At 49.4% G+C, this 20,050-nt stretch overlaps 1 protein-coding gene across 4 annotated transcripts; it reads right to left on the bottom strand.

The window, feature by feature from the left end:
• Positions 1-1,635: 1,635 nt before the first annotated feature.
• Positions 1,636-19,849, bottom strand: PIGQ (phosphatidylinositol glycan anchor biosynthesis class Q). Of its 4 annotated transcripts, none has more exons than XM_032967372.2 (12): positions 19,747-19,849; positions 17,640-17,985; positions 14,899-15,804; positions 14,039-14,170; positions 12,868-12,988; positions 11,966-12,092; positions 10,700-10,853; positions 9,540-9,651; positions 8,342-8,422; positions 7,464-7,578; positions 4,613-4,674; positions 1,636-3,572 (listed from the first exon to the last, which is right to left on the bottom strand). In XM_032967372.2, exons 2-12 carry the CDS (start codon positions 17,939-17,941, stop codon positions 3,420-3,422), a joined length of 2,265 nt encoding a protein of 754 aa, XP_032823263.2. In that variant the 5' UTR covers positions 17,942-17,985; positions 19,747-19,849; the 3' UTR covers positions 1,636-3,419. The 4 variants fall into 4 exon arrangements, with proteins under 4 accessions (XP_032823263.2, XP_032823261.2, XP_032823262.2 ...); XM_032967370.2 differs by having other exon boundaries at positions 19,627-19,842; XM_032967371.2 differs by having other exon boundaries at positions 17,640-17,982; positions 19,627-19,842.
• Positions 19,850-20,050: the final 201 nt, after the last annotated feature.

The following is a 20,050-nucleotide window of genomic DNA, read 5'->3' as shown; positions in this document are numbered from 1 at the left end:
TGACATCAACACCACCATCAACACCAACACCACTGCTGCTACACTCACAGCGCTGTTGACATCAACACCACCATCAACACCAACACCACCACTGTGACACTCACAGTGCTGCTGACATCAACACCACCATCAACACCAACACCACCACTGTGACACTCACAGTGCTGCTGACATCAACACCACCATCAACACCAACACCACCACTGTGACACTCACAGTGCTGCTGACATCAACACCACCATCAACACCACTGCTGCTACACTCACAGCGCTGTTGACATCAACACCACCATCAACACCACCACCACCACTGTTACACTCACAGTGCTGTTGACATCAACACCACCATCAACACTGTGTGGTGACGTCACCACGGGGGTTTGTTGTTGGGTGGTAACGCGCTGCACTACTACTGACCTGGCGAGCCGAATTCGATTCCCACTCACGGTCAACACCGGTGACCACTTATCTGAACCGGTCCAGGGCCTCCCCCGAGGTCGACTCGATCTCAAGTGAGTACCTGGTGCGGTGTGTAAGCATCGCCACTAAGGGAGACAAAGGCGGCCGGGCGTGGTAGTGGCTACCCACCCCCTTGTGTGCCGTGACCGGCATGCATTGGTGCTCGCTAACAGCACTTCCCCTAAAAGTCTGTTCAGGCTATACGGGGGATCTTTGTCTGGGGGGGGGGCGGGTCACATTTGGGGGGCTACCTCCCCCTTTGAGCGGAGACAGACATTCGGGGTCTTAAATAACATTCCCTTAAACAGTGGGGTATAACAGCAAGAGACTTCAATTTAAGCGAAAACGTATTATAGGGGAAAAAAATCCTGCTCAAATAAGATCTAAATTACGTAAAAATGTTACATTTATAAATGACATCTTTTAATTTAGTTTATCCCCCCATCAATCCACCCGAACCGACCAGCGTGGTGAAGTATAACCCCTCCCCCCCCACTCTGAACCACATGACACTATTTCACGTTTAAATTAGAAGGGTGTTCACGTGTACAATCAGCACAAACGTGTTCAAAGTCAGTAATTGGACATTTACACATCTATTTGGAAATTCATCATTTTAATGAATTCACGTGGATTCACTGTAATATGTATCTCCACGGAGTGACATTGAACAAATTTAAGCTAAATACACACGTGAACGCCTTCCTAATGTCTGTCATTTTAGACTGGATTGGTTTTGTCTAAACACGGAGTAATGAAGGGCCGTTTAACTCACGGGCACTGACAAACGTTCACCGTTGTAACGAGTGCAAATTCAAGTTGCCTGGTTGGTAGTACAGGACCATGACAAAATACCTGGGGTGAGAAAATAAACCCCCCCCATCATCATCACGTGTGTTCAAATATAAGAATACGCCACGATAATCTGAAAGCATTTACAAATTACAGTAGGGAATTTTTTTTATTCTCTCTCTCTGAAATGTGGTGCGAGACAGAAACCAGGGCCAGTTTGGCTAAATCCAGTTCGTGGTTGAAGGATTTCTCGGCGGTTGTTATCACGTGGTTGCCGAAACCACAAACACGACACTGTTCCTGCGCTAAGCAGGATTTTTAGGATTCTTACGATTTTCAAGCGAGACATCGCTGCGCGCACACACACGAAGAAGATGAAGGAGAAGACGTTGCCACTCGTTTATTATTTTTTGTAAAATACAACATTAGGACGATGCTGTCGACAAAAAAAATCAATATAATAAAATACTGCTTAATTTTCATGCCAAGTCGTACAAACTTGAGAACATTTAAATCACCTAAAGATTGTTCATTTAGAGCGCAGATTTTTTATGTTTTTATACAAATATGTACTCCACACCAAAACAAAACTGGCCTTAAAAACACATTTTTTTTATTAACAGTTACATCGATCTGTTTATTAAGACGAGCACAATAACAGTTAAGGTCATAAACGTGCCATCATCATTATCTCTCCCATGATCTCAAAACGTCACTTTTACAAAATGGTCCCAAAAAGCAGACGAAAAATCAGCACATATACAGGATAGCCCATACTTTACAACGGTGTACAGTATGTATTCATATGCACGAGGCATGTAGAATAATTTTGATCGGGAGGGGGTGGTGGCGGCGGCTTGTGTATGTGTGTGCGCGACGTCTCGCTTCTCATTTTCTCAAGCGAAACGCGGTTCCGCAAAGCAACTACCGATAGGGGGTGGGAGGGCGGCGGGGGTCCCGGACTGGGTCGTGTCCCAAGGGCCCACCACCACCACCACCGCCACCACCCCAACCCCCGCGTCAAAAAAAAGATGCCCATAAGGGCATTATCTAATTTTACAGAGCAGACACGTTGGGTTTCATAAATCACAAGAGTGACACGTGGAACGACCATTTAAACAAGGTTCCGGCGATGGTGCGGGGGGGGCGGCAAAAGTAGGGCACACATCATCAAGGAATTAATAAACAGGAGGGGGAACACACGGGTGTAATAACGGTGACCGCCGCCAATGTGTTCTATCCACGTGTGAGCCCACTGAGAGATCTCTCTTGCAACTAAGACCTGAGTATTAGGGAATTATGTATATTTTTGTTTTGTTTTTGTACCAGCATGGCATCTAGGGAGTCAATGGGCACACAAGGAAGTATCCTTAATGGCAACGACAATCCGCTAGACAGGAGCACGTGGGGGCGGGGGATACGGGGAGAACGCGTAGGGTAAGAGAGGGAGCACAGGCACACGGACAGCGAGGCAAGTGGCCTCGTCCAAACCCAATAAATGCACAGGGGAGACTTAAGACGACACACGTTACTAAAGAAAAACGTCGATGCTGCCGGTGGAGGCTTTTTTATAAATTACGGGGCTCTCAGACACTCGTTCTCATTCCACCAGTCCAAATTGATCCATTTCCTGACAATCTCCACGTAACAATGTAGTAAGCATACTGTGTTGGCATATAACCAAATCACCTGGAATGCATGCCATCTCATCAGCTCAAAGAAGCTAAGCAAGGACGGATTGGCAATCGCCAAGCCAAAACGGGTGTTTTCAGGCACTGTGGGCAGCAGAGGGCAGTGCGGACAAAATACATTGTTGAACTGCATTTCTAAGCTCCCTGCCTTCGCAAACTAGAACTGACGAGCGTGGTGAAGTATGGTCAAATTACCTCCATTGCCTGCGTGGCGTAGGGAGGCAATCATCTAGTGGACCGACAAAAGGGGCTGTATATGTACACACTATGCCCACTTGTTTTAGGAATAAAAAAAAATGTGGACTGCTGCACTGTATGAGAACTAGGACCACAGAGATCCATTCTGCGTCATCATGGGCCCCACGCATCTGCCACCGACGCCACCGACGCCACCGACACCACCACGGCGTAAACTGCCTCCGAGAGACGGGCGGGTGCCCCTCCGTGCACGCTCGAGTGCACGTGACCTCTGGGGCGTCTACTCCACTTTCTCGTCCTTGTGCCGCCACGGGTAGATTAGGTCACCGGCGCACAGTTTGCCAAGCAGTGACAGCCACGAGTGCTGCGCCGAGCTGCTGTACGTCGGCAGGCGGTACCGCCGCAGGACACTCGTCAGTGACAGTGGCTGGATCTGCGAGCACACAAAAAGGTGCGGTGTTTAAATGAGCGGCGCGGTGTTTAAATGAGCGGCGCGGGGATCGGTCTTAGGTCGAAACAAGAACGCATGGGGGTGGCACTGCAACACTGACGGAGCAGGAATAGCGAGGGGTGGGCGAACCCCACCATCGTACTTGGACCATCAAAACACACACTTCGGTCGCTGAAGAAGCTCCCAGCGTGCGGAGGGAAACATCAAACAGCATGCCAAAACAACAAGTGGAAAAAACCCGGCAACAGGACGGAAAGCTACACTGTGAAAAATTAAGTAAAATAGATCAAGCTGAAAATTTAAGCAGTTATTTTGGAGATGTTCAGTTTTCAAAACGTGACTTAAGTGTTTTCAGTTGGGAAAATGTGCAACAGAGTTCGAGATTAAAGAGTGGTTACTCGCTATGGTAAATGCTGCACCGCTGGGTCGCAAACAAACTTGAAATTCTACTTCAGAAAGTTATAATTATGCCCTCATGTTATTTTGATTATCATAGCCTCCAGACAGGGGTGTTGTGTATTAAATACCCACCCACTGAGCTTATCCAGTGCAGTTAGGGAAAGCAACAAAATAAACTAGACAGCCACTACTACGATCTGCAATCAAAGTGGCTGCAATCATCTAAAGAACATAAGAATTAACCTCAATTTAAAGATGGAGTCCCCCCCCCCACCTCCTGCACTGTACAGGCTTAGTGGGGTGGGTGTGTGGTGCTTACGCACACACTGCAGAGACGAGATGAATTCCAACCCTGTGTTTCAGAGTGCCCACTTTGAGGTGTGGTTAAGAGTCATTTACCACATAGAGGAGGAAAAAAAACACAACAACCATTCAGTGTTGCCAAAAACACGGCCGGGACTTTTTATAATGTACGGAAGGGATCGTTGCTTTCCTAGCCGAAAGGGGATTCGATCTGTGCCTCATAGGGGTGCAACCAAAGAGTGCAGAAATTTGTAAACATTTTAGAAGACACATTCAAATGACATAACCATGAAAGAAAAGACGCATGACTCAGTTTTTACCTGCATGTCCAGATGCAGAATCCTGCTCGAGTTCTGTTCCAGAACCTCCATCGTGATACCGTCTGGTGAAAGCCAAAAGTATTTGGTTAATATATTTTATTGCTCAGTCTGTTTGCTCTGCTTCTGCATAAGGTGGCAATCATTGCATGAAAAGGAATGGCAATTATAATGCTTCACCACCCTAAGTCTTACTTGTAAAATATTTCAATGGTCAATCGCTCTGTTCTGAAGCATGCGACTGATTCAAACAGAGTCGGTGCATTATCTTGCTCAATCCAGAGCTCGGTTCGGAGATGCGGGCTACTTGTCCAGGCAGTGCACATCTCCCGGTTGCTTTTAAACTCTTCTGGACTCTTCTGTCCACAGGGCATATTTTGGGTTTCCTTGCCACAGTCGACTGCGCTGCGATAATGCGCACCAATGCATTCTGCATTGGTGCGATAATGCATTGATTCTGTGAACAAAATGCATTCTCACGCTCACGATATGTGTGCATCTATTCATGCCTGTGATAATGTTATAATGGGTCCATGTGACTCCTGCTAGCACTAGAGGCGCTACATTAACCAGCAATTAAAAAAAAAACATATAAAAGTTTATTGAATCAATTCACAACCCTAAATCGTGACAAATCATCGAATTGCAAGATGGCTGAATCGTTATAGGCCGAGTATCCTGTTCATATCATCAGTCATGATCTATTCACTGCTCGATTAAGATCATCGCCATCACGCCTACGATTAGCACGGTTGGCTATGTACGGTCCTAAGATGCGACAATCCATATAGCTCCTGCACGTGAGCTGGTGTCATCGCTCCATCTACACGCGTGTGCTCACTCCTTTGGCTGCCACTCTGTCATTAGTCTTGACCATCGGACATCACCCCATGGAGAGAAGTGGCCACTTTTCACAACATTCAATACGATTGCTATAACTTGTGTATGCAATATGCACACATATACATCACACTGTTAATAACTTTTTTTTTCGATTTAAAGCTTTCGTAACTGCAGGGATTCATCTTCTTGGTTCTTTCGGTAAAGTCACGTAGAAGGGAAATAATAAAATAATACAAACAAAACATAATAAAATACAATTCTCAGACAGCGCTCCGACAGTTCTGTTTCTTCACCTGAGGACGGCTGCTTGTGTTGTGGCCGAAAAGTCGTGAGAATTGTATTATGTTTTGTTTTTATTATTTCCCTTCCACTTTTTTTCTTAGAGCTGTTTAGCTATTTGCCCCAATGACTGTTTACTCCCATATACTTCCAACTGTGCTGGCCCTGTCGTGTTACAAAATGCAGAGGTTTCCATGCAGATATTTCTAGTGTGGGTGCCACGGTGGCGAGATGTTAATTGCTTCGCCTGGTATACAGTAGGTCGTGGGGTTCGATCCAGACCCTGATGCCTATATATTTGGAACTTGCATGTTCTCCCCGTGGATGCGTGGATTTTTCTTCAGATCCTCCGGTTTTTCTGTCCACATTTAGAATCAACATGCGTTTAGAGTATTTGGCTGCTGTAAATTTTCACTCCATAAGCCACTTCGTTGAGCTATTATTTGTGATAGCCAGGTCGTTTCTGAAAAAGATCTAGGTAGCTCAGTGGGCCTTACCTGGCGAAATAAAAAAAATAGTTCATAGTTTAGTTTGAGGGCAGCGTAACAACGTTGTTGTGTCTTTAAATGACGACTGAAGACGTCAGGGAAATTTCTCCCAGTCGCCCAATTTCTCTCAAGTACACCAGAGGGCGCCACCCTGTTCAAGAGAGTATTCAACGCAATAAATTCTGAACGTTATAGAAAAGTGACGCCAGTCATACTATTTACTTGTGCAGTCATTGTTGATCAGGCCGAGGCCCTCAACTTGCCACACTTGACAGCACAGTTTCATCACGGGTGAAAGCCTGCATACAAATCCAGGATCTGAGCTGCGACAGAGGAATTATGAGCGCTTAAGCCACCCAATACATCTCGTATTGTACATCTGTAAAACATCTTGGTGTACAATTTATTAAAGGTATATTACATTTAAAGACCCAGCATAACCAGTTTGAAGTATGCATGAAGCGAAATGAAAGCTAAAGAAAAAAAAACGACTTGATAAGCCAATAGCATAGGACACACCTGGGGACACCGATTCCAAACCTAATCACGCATTTCCATCAGTAAGCAGCTACGTAAGGGTTAAGTTCAACACAGATGCGCTTCTGCGCCCGTCTGGAACGCTCTTCCTTCCAATATTAGGAAGCCACTAGGAGCTATGCACTTTTAAATCATCTAGATTGAAAACTAATTTCTTTTGAACCGATTTTTGCGTTTAGTTTGTCGTCCTTCCACCACACCTCCGATTAGTGTGGTTGGCTACCGACGGTGCGAAAGAAGTTCAACATACATACAACACAGCTTTTTTTGATCAGGATCACAACTCAATAACTGTGGTCGCAAGTAGGACTGTAATGAGTCTCCCCACTTAATATTCGTGATGATTTGTGGCCATAACCATTTTAGTTTATTCACGTTAATATCATAATTTGTCTTGGGAATAGTATTGGTGCGACTGGTATTAAAACTGTGAAGAAAAGCAAATGGGCTTGAGCAGGACACGTTGCAGCAAGGGATGATCGCCGATGGACAAGCATAGTGGCCGAGTTTTTATTGGTTAAACATGACCGAGTTGTAGAGGGCAAGGCCTAACAAGGCTTCAGGTCACTCGTTCAATAACTCTGCAGTTTTATGCACGAGTGTAGTCGAGAGAAGGGGGTTTACCCCGCCGGTAGGACACGCTGGCACCGTCTAGCGTGAAATAACCACGCGAGGCGCTGTCGGTCGTTCACCAGCGAGACACGCACCTGCCAAGCGGTAGCCCCGGCAGATTCGGAGTCCCAGCGCGAAGGTGGGGACCGAATTGATGAGCTCCACCAGCTGGTGCAGGGCGCCCTGGACTACCACCACCGCCAGACGCAGCTGCCACGTGAGCACAGCGTGGGGGTGGAGGAAAGAGAGGGAGGAAGAGAGGTGGGATAGGAAGGATGGAGCGCGAGGGAGGCGGAGCGAGATGGAGGAAGGCGGGGAGAAGGCACGGAAGGGCACCGAGAAAAAGCAACAAGGGTGTAGAAAAACAGCGATAGTGGTGACAGAATGAATAAAAGAAAACACAAACGTTTGAGTTGTGGGGAAACACACGCAAATTAATGTTAATCATAATAATTCACAGCCCCTTGTCAATCTACGGCTAGACGAAGACCTCACGATTCCACGTGGGTCACGAGGGTTATATGACCATACTTCACAGTACTGGTTAGTCTAAACTGGTGAAGGGGGGGGGAGCCCAGAACCAGTTAAGACATACTCGCCACTGATGTTAGCCACGGTTGCGAGTCGAGCTCAGGTTGATGGGTTTAAAGCACTGTGCACGAAGCACTTCGTCACCGCTCACAGCGTACTATAAATTAAAATTCCCAAGTACACACCTTACAAAAATGTGCTATGCATTAATGAAACCACGAGTGTGACCATTTGGTTATCGTGACCGCACTAGGTGAGCAAAGGCAGATCTGAGTCAGAAAAAGCCCAAACCAGCCGCAGTGGACAATTACAACTGCAGATCGAGCGGCGAGAACTGATCCCTGAGGGCACTCAGCAGCCAGCTCTGGCCACGCCCTCAACTGCTCGCCCTGCACGGCCAGAAGAGTGCACACGCGGAGAGAGAGAGAGAGAGGGGCCTCACCAGCGAGAAGACGAGGTAATAAAGCGCCACCGTGGGCAGCAGGAACAGGAGGATTGTGAAGAGCAGGGTACCCAGGAAGAGCTGCACGGACAGAAAAGTGTGAGAAGTCCGTCTTTCTGGCATGTGCTCGATTAATATAAACGAAACAATTTATTTTATTTTATCATATAGCTCTTTTTCAGAAGTGACCTGGCTATCACAAATGATAGCTCAACGAAGTGGCTTTATCATCACGAGGACATTTATAGCAGCCAAATACTCAAAATGCGTAATGTTGATTCTAAAATGTGGAGGGAAAAACCAGAGGACCCAAAGAAAAATCCATGCAACCACGGGAAGAGAGACACGCAAACTCCAAATGTACAGCAGCAGGGGTCAGGGTCAGGATCGAACCCAAGACCTCCTGTATACCAGGCGAGGCAATTAACATCTCACCACCGTGGCACCCACACTAGACATATGGGCACATTACTGTTATGTCCATAGGTTTAAAATATACAAACATCTTTTCAATTAAAATTCACTTGCATAGGGTTATTAAATTACTGGTAATCTATATTCACGCGGTTGGGGCCAGGATTCTCAATAGAATAACCAAACCCGCAAAGTAGCACTCATTTTAACTCCCCTAGTGTATGGGTCACATTGATCCCAGACTTGGATGTGAACCCACATTCTTCTGATCGGCAGGCAAGTGCCCACACCACAGCCCCACCCAGGCCGACCTACACCAAATACCGCGACTTGGACAAATTAACCCTTGCACGTTCCGAGACGTCTGCAAGATGCAGGATGGGGTACCGTTCACCGCTGAATCTCAGAACGCGCGAGCGGCTCAGAGTTAATTTTATTTAGAGCAGCGCCGTTGTTTTTAAAGACAATGCACTGTACTCACCGCAGAGAACCGTAGCGACACGACCGCACTCTATGATAGCTGGCGCCAAACCGTGCCACACTCCCTCCCCCGCATGGCCTTGTGGGAGGATCGGTTCCAATAAAGTAATTTTATTTTAGTATTTCTTCCGGTTTCGTTTTGGTGACGTACACATACGAATGGCAGGAGGGTTTTAACATAATCCCCAGATTGTGGCAACGGAGTGCGGCTCCGCAAGGCTGGTGTAATTCTAAAGGAAAGCAATGGATGCGGCACGTGAAATAAAAACGGACGGACGGCCGTTGTCCCCTGGCCGAGCCCGACCTGATCGACGTCGTAGGAGCACGAGTCGACGCGGCGTCGCAGCACGTTCCACTTCTTGCCTCGGAACAGCCTCCAGAGGGAGGTGAGGCCGTACACCATGAGCTTGTAAAGCCTGGAGACCCGACAAATGCAGACGACGCAAAACAATGTACCTCAAACGATTACGACCGCATATCCTTTTGGCACGGCCGGCTACGTATGGTGCAAAAGAAGTTCAACGTACATCTCAGCACCATGGGTGTGTGCACAGGAAGGTTACTCTCTAAAAAGAGGGGCTTTACAAACAAAGCATTGAACATATCAATAGTAGTGGTGGGATAATGATGATTATCAAAGTATCTTCCAATAAATCAACAGTATCATGATGTCATTTAAAAAATAATTCTGCCATCCACCGATAGGTGTTTCTAGAGAGAAATCACCAAACCGATCTCTCCATTGAAACTGTTTCCCACCATCTCCTGGTCAGGTCACACACGCCTTTAGGGAAGGGGAACCGTTCGTTTGATGTCCGGTTTATTTCCCAACCGAGTAATAACTTTTGGTTAATGAGCCGTAAGTGTGAAGACGTCTAAATAGACCAATCTCGGGTTGGATTATACTGCTTGCTGTCGATAGAATGAGGCCACAGAATTTATGGGCACAGCATGTATCCCAGCTAGTCGTGCGCTTTCAATTCCTAACCTTGGTACTGTGTTAATAGTTGTGGACAATACTTATATTTTTTTGTATGGGAACAGGTGAAAAAAAGCATCTGTTTAACTGAAACATTTTTTTGTGATTGGAAAGCAAAAATCTGTGGGTACAGACTCCTTGAGTGTGACGTTACCTCGTCGTCATACTCATGACGTTAGTAACAGCATCGGTGTGACACTACCAATAACCACAATCTGTTAAACCTGTGAACAGGCACATCATTCATCAAAGTGCCAATTGCTCCCTTACTACTGCCAATGATACGAGGAACGAGGCCACATACGCACGGGTCATTACGTATCAATACAACAGACCCCCCATCTGTCCGAGCACATTGACCGACTGTAAACTGGCAGGCAGGGGACAGCGAGACATGCAGACGAGCGGACAGGCAGATGGCGGACAAGACGGTCAGTCGGACGAGGCGGCTACGTAGCCGCGCAGGCCGCGTGCGGTTAGAACACCTGGCGGCGTAGACGTAGAAGCAGTAGATGTGGAAGGTGAGCAGCGAGAGAATGTCAGACGCCACGGAGAGCAGGATGGAGGCGCCCAGGCAGGCAGAGAGCCCAGCGTGCCACAGCACGGGCCGCACCAGCGGCGCCAGCACTGACAGGTAGCCTGCGCACGCGCGCCGCCCAACGACACGTCCGTGCAGGGTGTGGCTCAAGAGTGCCTAGCAGGAACCGCTGAACGCCGCTTAGAAAGCCGATGGGACTGTCTGTAACTCTCCAGCAAGCATTACAAGTTAATAACGTACGATGTGTTGAGCCGGAAGGTATGGGAGGTGGAAGTTGTGTGTGATGGGGGGGGGGTGGCTTAGAGGGTGGGGGGGGGGTAGCTGCTCCACACCTGTGAGTGGCACGGAAGGTGCATCATAGAAGGAACCCAGAGGTTTTAGCCAATGACAATTGGACCTAATTGTACGTACATTACCTCGTTATTCGCGAGGGACATGTTCCGGAGATGCTCGTGAATAGCACATTTTGCAGGTAATGATACTCGCCTACGCAAACCTATATTTTTAATGAATTACCTTAAATAAATACATAAATAAGCTTTTAAATCATCATGGGACCCCATTTGCCAGTACCAAAATATGAGAATAGGTTTTCCCCTTTTTTCTGTCAAAAAAACAGCTGTGTTAAGACGTTAAAACACCAAACTGAACCTTTTACAAGGAATCATGTCTGCATCAACCACAATACTTGTGGTCAGAATGCAAACAAAAAACACACTCTGATAATGTATTCATTGTCCTTGAAACTGATTGGTCCACACCAGAGACAGCTTTCTTTTGAGCCTAGTCTCAAACAGTGTTAGACGCCAAAAGGCGTCCTCTGGTCTAAGTAAATACAAATACATATTAAAGTATACATTTTTAAAAAATAAATTCACTAACATTAAATTATGTTTGCGCATCATCATTTTCACGCATCGCATTCTCTCTCATCACTTTATCTCATCACTTTATCTCGTCACTCTCTCAATGCAGTCGTGTAGATTTCCAGATGCGATTCGCGGATAGCCAAAATCGCGGATTGCAAGTTTGTGAATGACGAGGGAATACTGTAGAATAATCAAGAGTGTGAGAGGGGCAATTCACACCCGGGGTGCACACACTTGGCACAAAGCCTTCTTGTCTCAGTGTTTACAGCTACATCTCTATTCATTAATGTTAATTCTACATTCTCGTGGTGGGGCCCAGAGTCTGCGTGTGTGCTGCCACTCACTGAGCCAGAGGTGGATGTGGTAGAGGAAGAATCTTCCGAGCGTTTGGTCGAGTGCGTTGTTCAACTTGAGGCCAGCGGGAACTCCCATGAGCCACTGCAGTAGGCTGCGTAGCTCCGAAGCAACATTCTGGGCAAAGGTTGCCTTTGTATTAAAACATTTTTTACATTTCCTGTGAACTAATATTTACTGCCATACTGCTCAAACGAAAGAAAACAACACACTTAAGGACATAAAAAAATTAAATGCTTTCTTAATTGTTTCGATACTTCCCTTGAGGTGTAGCAGGAATTTAAAATGTGGTTAATACGTTGAGAACTTATTGTGCAAGAGCACAGAGCACAACTCATTTATAATGCAGTTCATTCCTCTGGCCAAATCCCAAATGTTACACCTTTAGGAGTGTGTGGTATTTGCCATTTTATTTATAAGCAACATATCGTCCTTGAATTGAAGGCTAACGTTTTGAGGTGGAGCAGTGGTGCAGCAGTTAATGCACTGCCCTGTGAGCCTGGCTACCCGAATTGAATTTCCAATCATGGCCAACACGAGTTGCAAGTGACAAACGAACCAACTCTGTGACCACCCACCCCCCTACTGCCCCACATCACCAAACTTGCACTCACCCGTGTGGTGAAGTGTGGTAAAACAACTCCCATGACAGATAAATAGTGGGGGAGGCATTCACGCAGGAATGGATCATCAAAGGTCTACGGAATTAGTATAAAATATTCTATAGATATTGAAGAGCCACCCTCCCCCCCCCCCCGACCCCCGTTTTAAACAGGGCTCTTACAACAGCGGCAACGGAAGAAAGTATACACGTCCAATGCGCGTGACGCACATGAGGGCCGGGCCGGCCCACGGGGTCGTTTTCACGCGAGCGGCTGTCGGGATTCCTCACCTCCGCAAGGGGCAGAAGGGCATCGGCGATGAGCGAGATGCGGTCCTCCCGGTACAGCAGGGACACGATGAACAGGCCCAGCACAGCGTCGATCAGCAGGGAGCACAGCACGTTGGCTTTTCTGTTCGCATTGGGGCAGCAAGCAACCCCGGACACAACGTGGCCGATTTATCCCACGAGGTCAACGGCGCATCGCGGCGATTTTCAAACGAGGGCGAGGGGGCGCGTCCCTGGCGCAGGGTCACTCGCGGCTCTGATTGCCCATGCGGTGGTCACGTACGACGGGGTACCCACTGCGCGCCCGATCACGAGTCGCACGTCAGGACAGGGCAATGCCACGAGAAATAAACCTGCAACAGCCTAACCAGTTAAATAGATCACCGTTGACAAAGCATTCATCATTTGTCCAGTTAGAGGAATAAAATTGATTATATTTGTGCTAATTTCAGCTTTCTGGCTACTATCAAAACATCATGAGAATGTACATCTGCTCTCGATTATGTATTAGATTCGAGGAATTAAATGGCTCATAGAGAGGGATCATTTATAATCCATTAAGCGCCACATAAAAACATGATTTGGCGATGGCATCTGTTAGTATATTATATAGGACATTCATATGAGATGATTATTTTATTATATAACACTACTAACGGCAGTGGGGCATCAATGAAGGACCTCAATAAAATGAGGCGAGAATAGAATTGCACTGAGAAGCAGGAATGCATGGATCAGTGGACATACGAAAGGAAGAGACTCCGTACGGCCTCCTAGAAAAGGGTGCTTGAGCGGGGCGCGTTGCGAGAAGGGACGATGGCCGATGGTCGAGACTACCGGTGGGGAGTGGCAGCCGCAGAAGGGAACGTGCCCCGAGAATACATCCACCGCAGAGATGGAGCAGCGAGATCAGTTGCGGGTACTAGATGGGTGATTACATCACAAGACGGTGAGATGGCGACGCCTGGGAGAGGCCTTCATCCAACAGTGGATTGATCATGGCTGATGATGATGAGGATGATGACGTGGGGGGCGATTCGAACAACAAACGCACAACAGAGCAAACTAAAGACGCCCGTGCTGCACGGCAACGGGAGCCGTAGCGCAAGGAAGAGCTGCGACAAAGCTGGCGCCACGCTGCGCTCGGCAGTTCCACCCCGTCCCAAAGCTTCACCTCATGAAGGAGACGTGAGTGTCGGCCCTCTCGGTGCTGAAGACCTCCCGTAGGTGTGCGAGGCGGTGCCGCACCTGCAGACTCATGGAGAGCTTGTCCCACAGCCAGGACAGGGGCCAGAACCAGAACATCCTGCGAACACAAGATACAAACGCGTAAACCAACGTGACGAGGACACGGGCCAATGCAAGGGTGAACACAATTGACCTGCTTTACTGTCAAGTAATAACTACATGATTCAACAATCCTGCAGGCCTCCATGGTTCATCAGTCATTTGGTGGTCGGTGCGGTAACATTTATTGGACTGGCTCAGACTACTCTAAGCGTCTGACGAGAAATTTACTTCTCATTTTGTAACATCCACTGATAAGGGTGTTCGCACGTTCCGATAAACACGCTGTATAATACAAACACACCACTTATATCTGAAATGGATTTTCAAGTCACCAAAGTGTTAATTATGCTATAGAACAAGTGGAGGTACCAGGTGTTTAATTCTCCCATGAGTGGGTTAAAAAAGGGCTGATTCTATATAGTTTTTCTGCTATAAATGGCCATATTGTTGAGCTATCATCTGTGGCCAGGTAGCTTCTGATAAAGAGGCTAATAGCTCAGTAAGATGAACAAAATAGTTTAGTTTTATTTGTATATTGTTGTCACTGATGCGTTTAACTTCCCTATGCTCTGCACTCCGATCGTGTTTGTGTATTGTTTTGTTGCTGTAACATTCTGACCTGCCCCCTGCTGGACATCTGTGAAAAAGAGCTTAATAACTCTCATCGGATTCCTGCCATGTAAATAAAAATCCCGATTCCGATTCTGAAGCGCGAGGGGGGGGGTGCCTGCGCGGCGCACGGACCTGCTCCCAAACACGGAGGCGACGCCGGCGAGCAGGTACGTGAGCACGGCGCACGCGGGGCCCGACACGTGCTTCACCAGCTCAACGACGACGCTGCCCTCGCGCCCGCCCGACTGCCAGTGGCTGGTGCGCACGGGGCCCTCGTTGTACTCGTCCAGCTCGTACAGCTCGTGGCACGCCGACGCCGCGCCGAACACAAACGCCAGCTCAGACACCGGCTGCCCCACCGCGTCCCTCCTCCCGGCGCTCTCCGCCGCCACCTCCGCAGCCGCCGCATCTTCGCCGCCTCCGCTTCCGCCGCCGCTTCCGCCGCCGCCGCCGTTGCCGTCGTCGACGTCTTCAAGCGTCGGCTCGGCAGACGGAGTTGGACGAAGACGGGGGTCGTGCTCGCCTGCCTGCAGGTCCTCGGTCGCGTCCTTACGGGTGCCGGAGGATTTGGGATCTGGCCGTCTCAGGTGCAACCCTTCTGCGGTGAGGTTCCTCGAGTTGATTTTATCATCGTGCTTCGACTGTCCGACAACTTCGACTCTCTCCGCATCCCAACTGCCGAGGGAAGCGTTGGAGGTTTGTTCCGGATCGGGATCGGTGCAAGACCTCTCTTCAGGATCCTCGACTTCCGAACCCTCAGCCAGCCACTTGGCGAGCGAAACTTTCCGCTGGTCGTAGCGGATGAAGATGACGCTGCAGGAGTCGCCGTCTTCTGTCCAGGCACCCTCGGCAGGCGGGTAGGGGTGCGTGTCGCGCTCCAAACGGGCGAAGGCTCCCATCGTCACCGGGCCGGCCTTGCGAAACACTTGGCAGGAGCGGGGAAGCTGCTCGCTCGTCTGCTTGAAAATGTGGACCCAGACGTCACGGCCAAACACCTCGCGCAGATCTTTTAGGAAGTTTCCATCTTCTTTGGCCCTCCTGTAGCATTAGGAAATGCAGCCAAATTTACACCAATTTACTCACACTAATATACACATGAACATACTAATGAATTTGTTTTCAAAAAAGAACCAAACCAAAAAAAAATAATCCACAGTTTTAAAAGTTACCAAGTACTCTGGGACTAAGTATGACAAACCTAATTTTTCAATTAGTGGGTACGATCCACGCTGGTCTCAGAAGATGGCGCTCTCAGCTTTGGCCGTGAACTCAATAACGTTGCAGAATGGTGCACAGGGCCCACCCTCGCTTGTTGGAACATTCAACTAATCCACTGGGATCAGGTGAACAATGTAGACAGTAAGGAGCATGTGGCAAGCGCTCGAGCAGAGGTGGAAATCCCCAATTAGAACAAAAGACAGATCATCTCAGTTTTCACTGCAAAGTCAGTGCCTTCCTGATCAAATGGGTTAGGGTAAATGTTCATCTCCAGAAGATGCCAGGTGGACGTTGAGGATCTTCATGGGACCTCTACTGTTGGCCAGGCACAATGTCATGCTCATTTGATCAACTGTTAAGGGCTGGCGATTAGAGTTGTCCCTTGACTAGGATTTGAAATCACGTTCCCACTGCGAGTTTATTTCGGAAAAGTGACACGGGAATGCATACTAAGGTATAATGTTTTTTTTAAAGGCCTTTATGAATCCACTGCTGGATTAAGACCTCACGGCTGTGTTGGCCGCGCGAGTTGTTTGACTATACTTCACTTACACTGCTCAGTGGCAGTTGTTAAAGCGGGCACCCAAGATGGGTTCAGTTTTCACTTTCCACTGACATTAGCCCTGCTGGGGAATCGAATTCATGTTCACAACACAGTGTCACCATGTTCACAGTGCAGCATGCTGGCCATTGACATCACTATCCTACAGACCAGTAATTATTAAAGTCAAATACAGCAGACTCTCGATTATCCACGTGCGGTTTATCCTATTTGCGGATTAACCGTGCACCTGAGATTTTGACATAAATTAATAACTTGTGGAATTTCCCTTAAGGGCTTATTAATAATCAAAAAAGAGTTATACATTCTTATTCTTGGAAATGTTATTACAAGTCACGTGCTTAAACCGAATAAATACATGATCCGGTTAATCAGAAATCCACGTGATTGCCTCTACAGTACAGTAGCTGCATATCTTTACAACAGTGGGTGGCGGAGTTTGATTGATGGTGATTGGCGTGGCTCAGCAATCATTCACTTAGTGTGTCGAGTCTTCTGTGCGGGAGCAGGAAAGTGTTATCACTGCACGCGCATCGATCGGTCGATGGTTAGTGTTCCTTCTAAATCGAAAGGGTAACAATATAAATCATCAGTTGTGCTTCATTTTAATTTACAATGGCAGAAAAACGGAAGTGTGTTGTTTAAACTTTAAATTAGGATTTGTTATAAACCTGTTTGAGTGTGTGTTTTTGTATGGACTTTTGTAATAAAACAAGATCAATACATTCTTTATTACAAATGTTAGTTTTCTTCATGAAGTCAATTGTATTAACTTTAATTTTATTTATATCTACTCTATATTAGTGGTTTTTGGCTTAGTGATCCGTGGAAAATGTATATTATTGGATTATCCGCGATTTCGACTTATCCGAAGCCATCCTCCCCATAATTAGCGCGGATAATCGAGTCTACTATACATTTTCATAATACACATATCTCTACGCAGTGCACTTTCTTCTTAAATCCTGAAGCACATTGTTCTCCTAAGGTGGCCCAGGGCTCGCGCACGCGACATGTTCAACTTCACACCGTACGTAGCCAAACCATGCTAACAGGAGGTGCGGGACGCGAACGCGAACGCGTCGCCACTCACGCCGTGGCCTCGCTCCTGTCCCTGGTGGCGGCACCGGCGGCACCGGCGGCACCGGCGGCGGCGGCACCGGCGGCACCGGCGGCGGCACCGAGGGCCCCGTTGACCCAGGAGCCGAGGACGCGGAGGTCCTTCCCCGAGGAGACATGCAGCCCCTCGAGGTACGCACGCACGCGCGCCGGCACGAACGGGAAATGCAACACGGCGAGCACCAGCACGGAGCCCGATGCGGGGTCTCGGCAACCCAGCAGCAGCCCGCTCTCAGCCAGCAGGCAGCAGCCCGGGAAGTAGACCTTGGTGATCATGCCTGCAGCATCGCCTGCCAGCCCGGCTTCACCTCGCTCGCCTGCTGCAGAATGCAGGTATCAACATTAGCACGATAAGCATTCACGATGGCAACCTTGAACACCATCAACATCACCAATGTCACCATCACAATCATCGCTGTAACTGGACCACGCAGCCTTACACCACACTTCATCAAGAACAACTTCGATTATTCCACTGTCAGGCTGATTTGTGCTTAACGACCTCCAAAGTGCAGGTCTGCAATGTTTTTAATTTGCAGCTAAGCAATGTTTCATCATTAGCAGCAAATGGCAGGACTAGTTGCAAGACACTTTTTCAACCCCATACTTCACTTAAAACTGAGCTACTGCGTTGTAACAACGAGGATTGCGGGAAGAGGACATTATTTTATTGTATCTAATTAACCTGCGTTGCGACCCTTCCAATAATGAAATCGGTGCCTTCTATGTCCCCTTATCCCCCAGTAGGGGGGGAGAACGTTGACGTGACCGTAAAGTTGAGTGGCATGACAATCAAATAAAAATGTTAGGGTGCGCAGAGATTGGAATAAAAACTATTAATGAACAACCCTCTGCCAATGCATTGCTGGACGCAGACTTCTCCCAGGCCGTGCGAGTCACTGGGACTTGCCGAGTGATCATCCAAAACACCGTGGCGTTTGTGCGTTCATTAGCTGCCCGGCCTGAGAACGGTAACCTGTGGCTGGTTTGCATAGGGCACATCTTAAGGAGAAGCGACCATTAAAATATGTTTTGTAAAATAAATTAATGTAAACAACGGGTCGCAATGTCCCTTAAAACCATTGCTTTTAACGCATCAAGTGTCTCCGACAGGGCCGATTATTAAGAGGAGCACAGCAAAGACCCCTGGAGGGGGGGGGGCTTGAACCAAGGATTTGGTTGACAACGCCGCCTCAGCATCCGACACGGTCGCTGTGGCCCTCGAGTCAAGGAGGGTCGCGGGGATCGCCCCCCGTGGCTCGCGGGGATCGCCCCCCGTGGCTCGCGGGGATCGCCCCCCGTGGCTCGCGGGGATCGCCCCCCGTGGCTCGCGGGGATCGCCCCCCGTGGCTCGCGGGGATCGCCCCCCGTGGCTCGCGGGGATCGCCCCCCGTGGCTCGCGGGGATCGCCCCCCGTGGCTCGCGGGGATCGCCCCCCGTGGCTCGCGGGGATCGCCCCCCGTGGCTCGCGGGGATCGCCCCCCGTGGCTCGCGGGGATCGCCCCCCGTGGCTCGCGGGGATCGCCCCCCGTGGCTCGCGGGGATCGCCCCCCGTGGCTCGCGGGGATCGCCCCCCGTGGCTCGCGGGGATCGCCCCCCGTGGCTCGCGGGGATCGCCCCCCGTGGCTCGCGGGGATCGCCCCCCGTGGCTCGCGGGCTCCTGATCAAGGTCCACGACACGGCCATTGCGAAACCGTGGAATGACAACGAAACCAAACCCCTGAACGCCGCCGCGATCTCCGTGGTGCTCTCCTCGGCATTGCCGACACGGCCACCGTGAGCCCCAAGCTCACATGAGAGACACGGAGACAGAGAGACACGGAGACAGAGAGACACGGAGACAGAGAGACACGGAGACAGAGAGACACGGGGCCGTTTGCCTCGACGTTCTGCCCCCCACGACACGGCCATTGCGAGCCCTTGAGGGGGCCTCGCAGCCGCGCGTCGCGAGCGTCTCGCACCTTCCACCGCACTGACGATTCGCAACCACCCGCAGCGCGAGGCGCGAGACGTCGTCGACGACGTCGTCGTCGTCGTCGTCACCGTGAAATGCACACGCGGCACGAGCGTCCCGGGGTCACCTCGTCCACCTCGTCCGCCAACACCACCAACACAGGCGCCGCGTCCTCCTCTCTCCTCTGACCCCACGCGTGGATGGAGCCTCCTCGCCTCCCATTGGCTGAGGGCGGTGCGAAGCACGCGGCGCGGACCAATGGCGCGCGTCCCCCCCACCGTACCCCCCCCCCACCGTACCCCCCCCCACCGTACCCCCCCCCACCGTACCCCCCCCCACCGTACCCCCCCCGCACCGTACCCCCCCCCCCACCTTCCCCTCCAACAGCAATCGCAAATGTCCCCCCCCATTCCCATGCCCCCCGTGGCCCC

This window comes from Petromyzon marinus, chromosome 37 (assembly GCF_048934315.1).
Source record: "Petromyzon marinus isolate PM22_M1 ecotype Great Lakes invasive population chromosome 37, UKy_Petmar_22M1.pri1.0, whole genome shotgun sequence".
In the NCBI taxonomy this organism is placed as follows: domain Eukaryota; kingdom Metazoa; phylum Chordata; class Hyperoartia; order Petromyzontiformes; family Petromyzontidae; genus Petromyzon; species Petromyzon marinus.
Note: the sequence above shows the minus strand (reverse complement) of the source record. Positions and strands in the feature narration are given on the sequence as shown.

What these genes read in the sequence shown, in the direction of transcription:
- PIGQ (XM_032967372.2), bottom strand. Translation starts at nt 17,941, where the DNA reads ATGATCACCAAGGTCTACTTCCCGGGCTGCTGCCTGCTGGCTGAGAGC. An exon ending in ACTCACGTCTCCTTCATGAG is followed by an intron (nt 12,989 to 14,038) that starts GTGAAGCTTTGG and finishes CAATGCGAACAG; the next exon opens with AAAAGCCAACGTGCTGTGCT. An exon ending in CCGGGGCTACCGCTTGGCAG is followed by an intron (nt 4,675 to 7,463) that starts GTGCGTGTCTCG and finishes GGCTTTCACCAG; the next exon opens with ACGGTATCACGATGGAGGTT.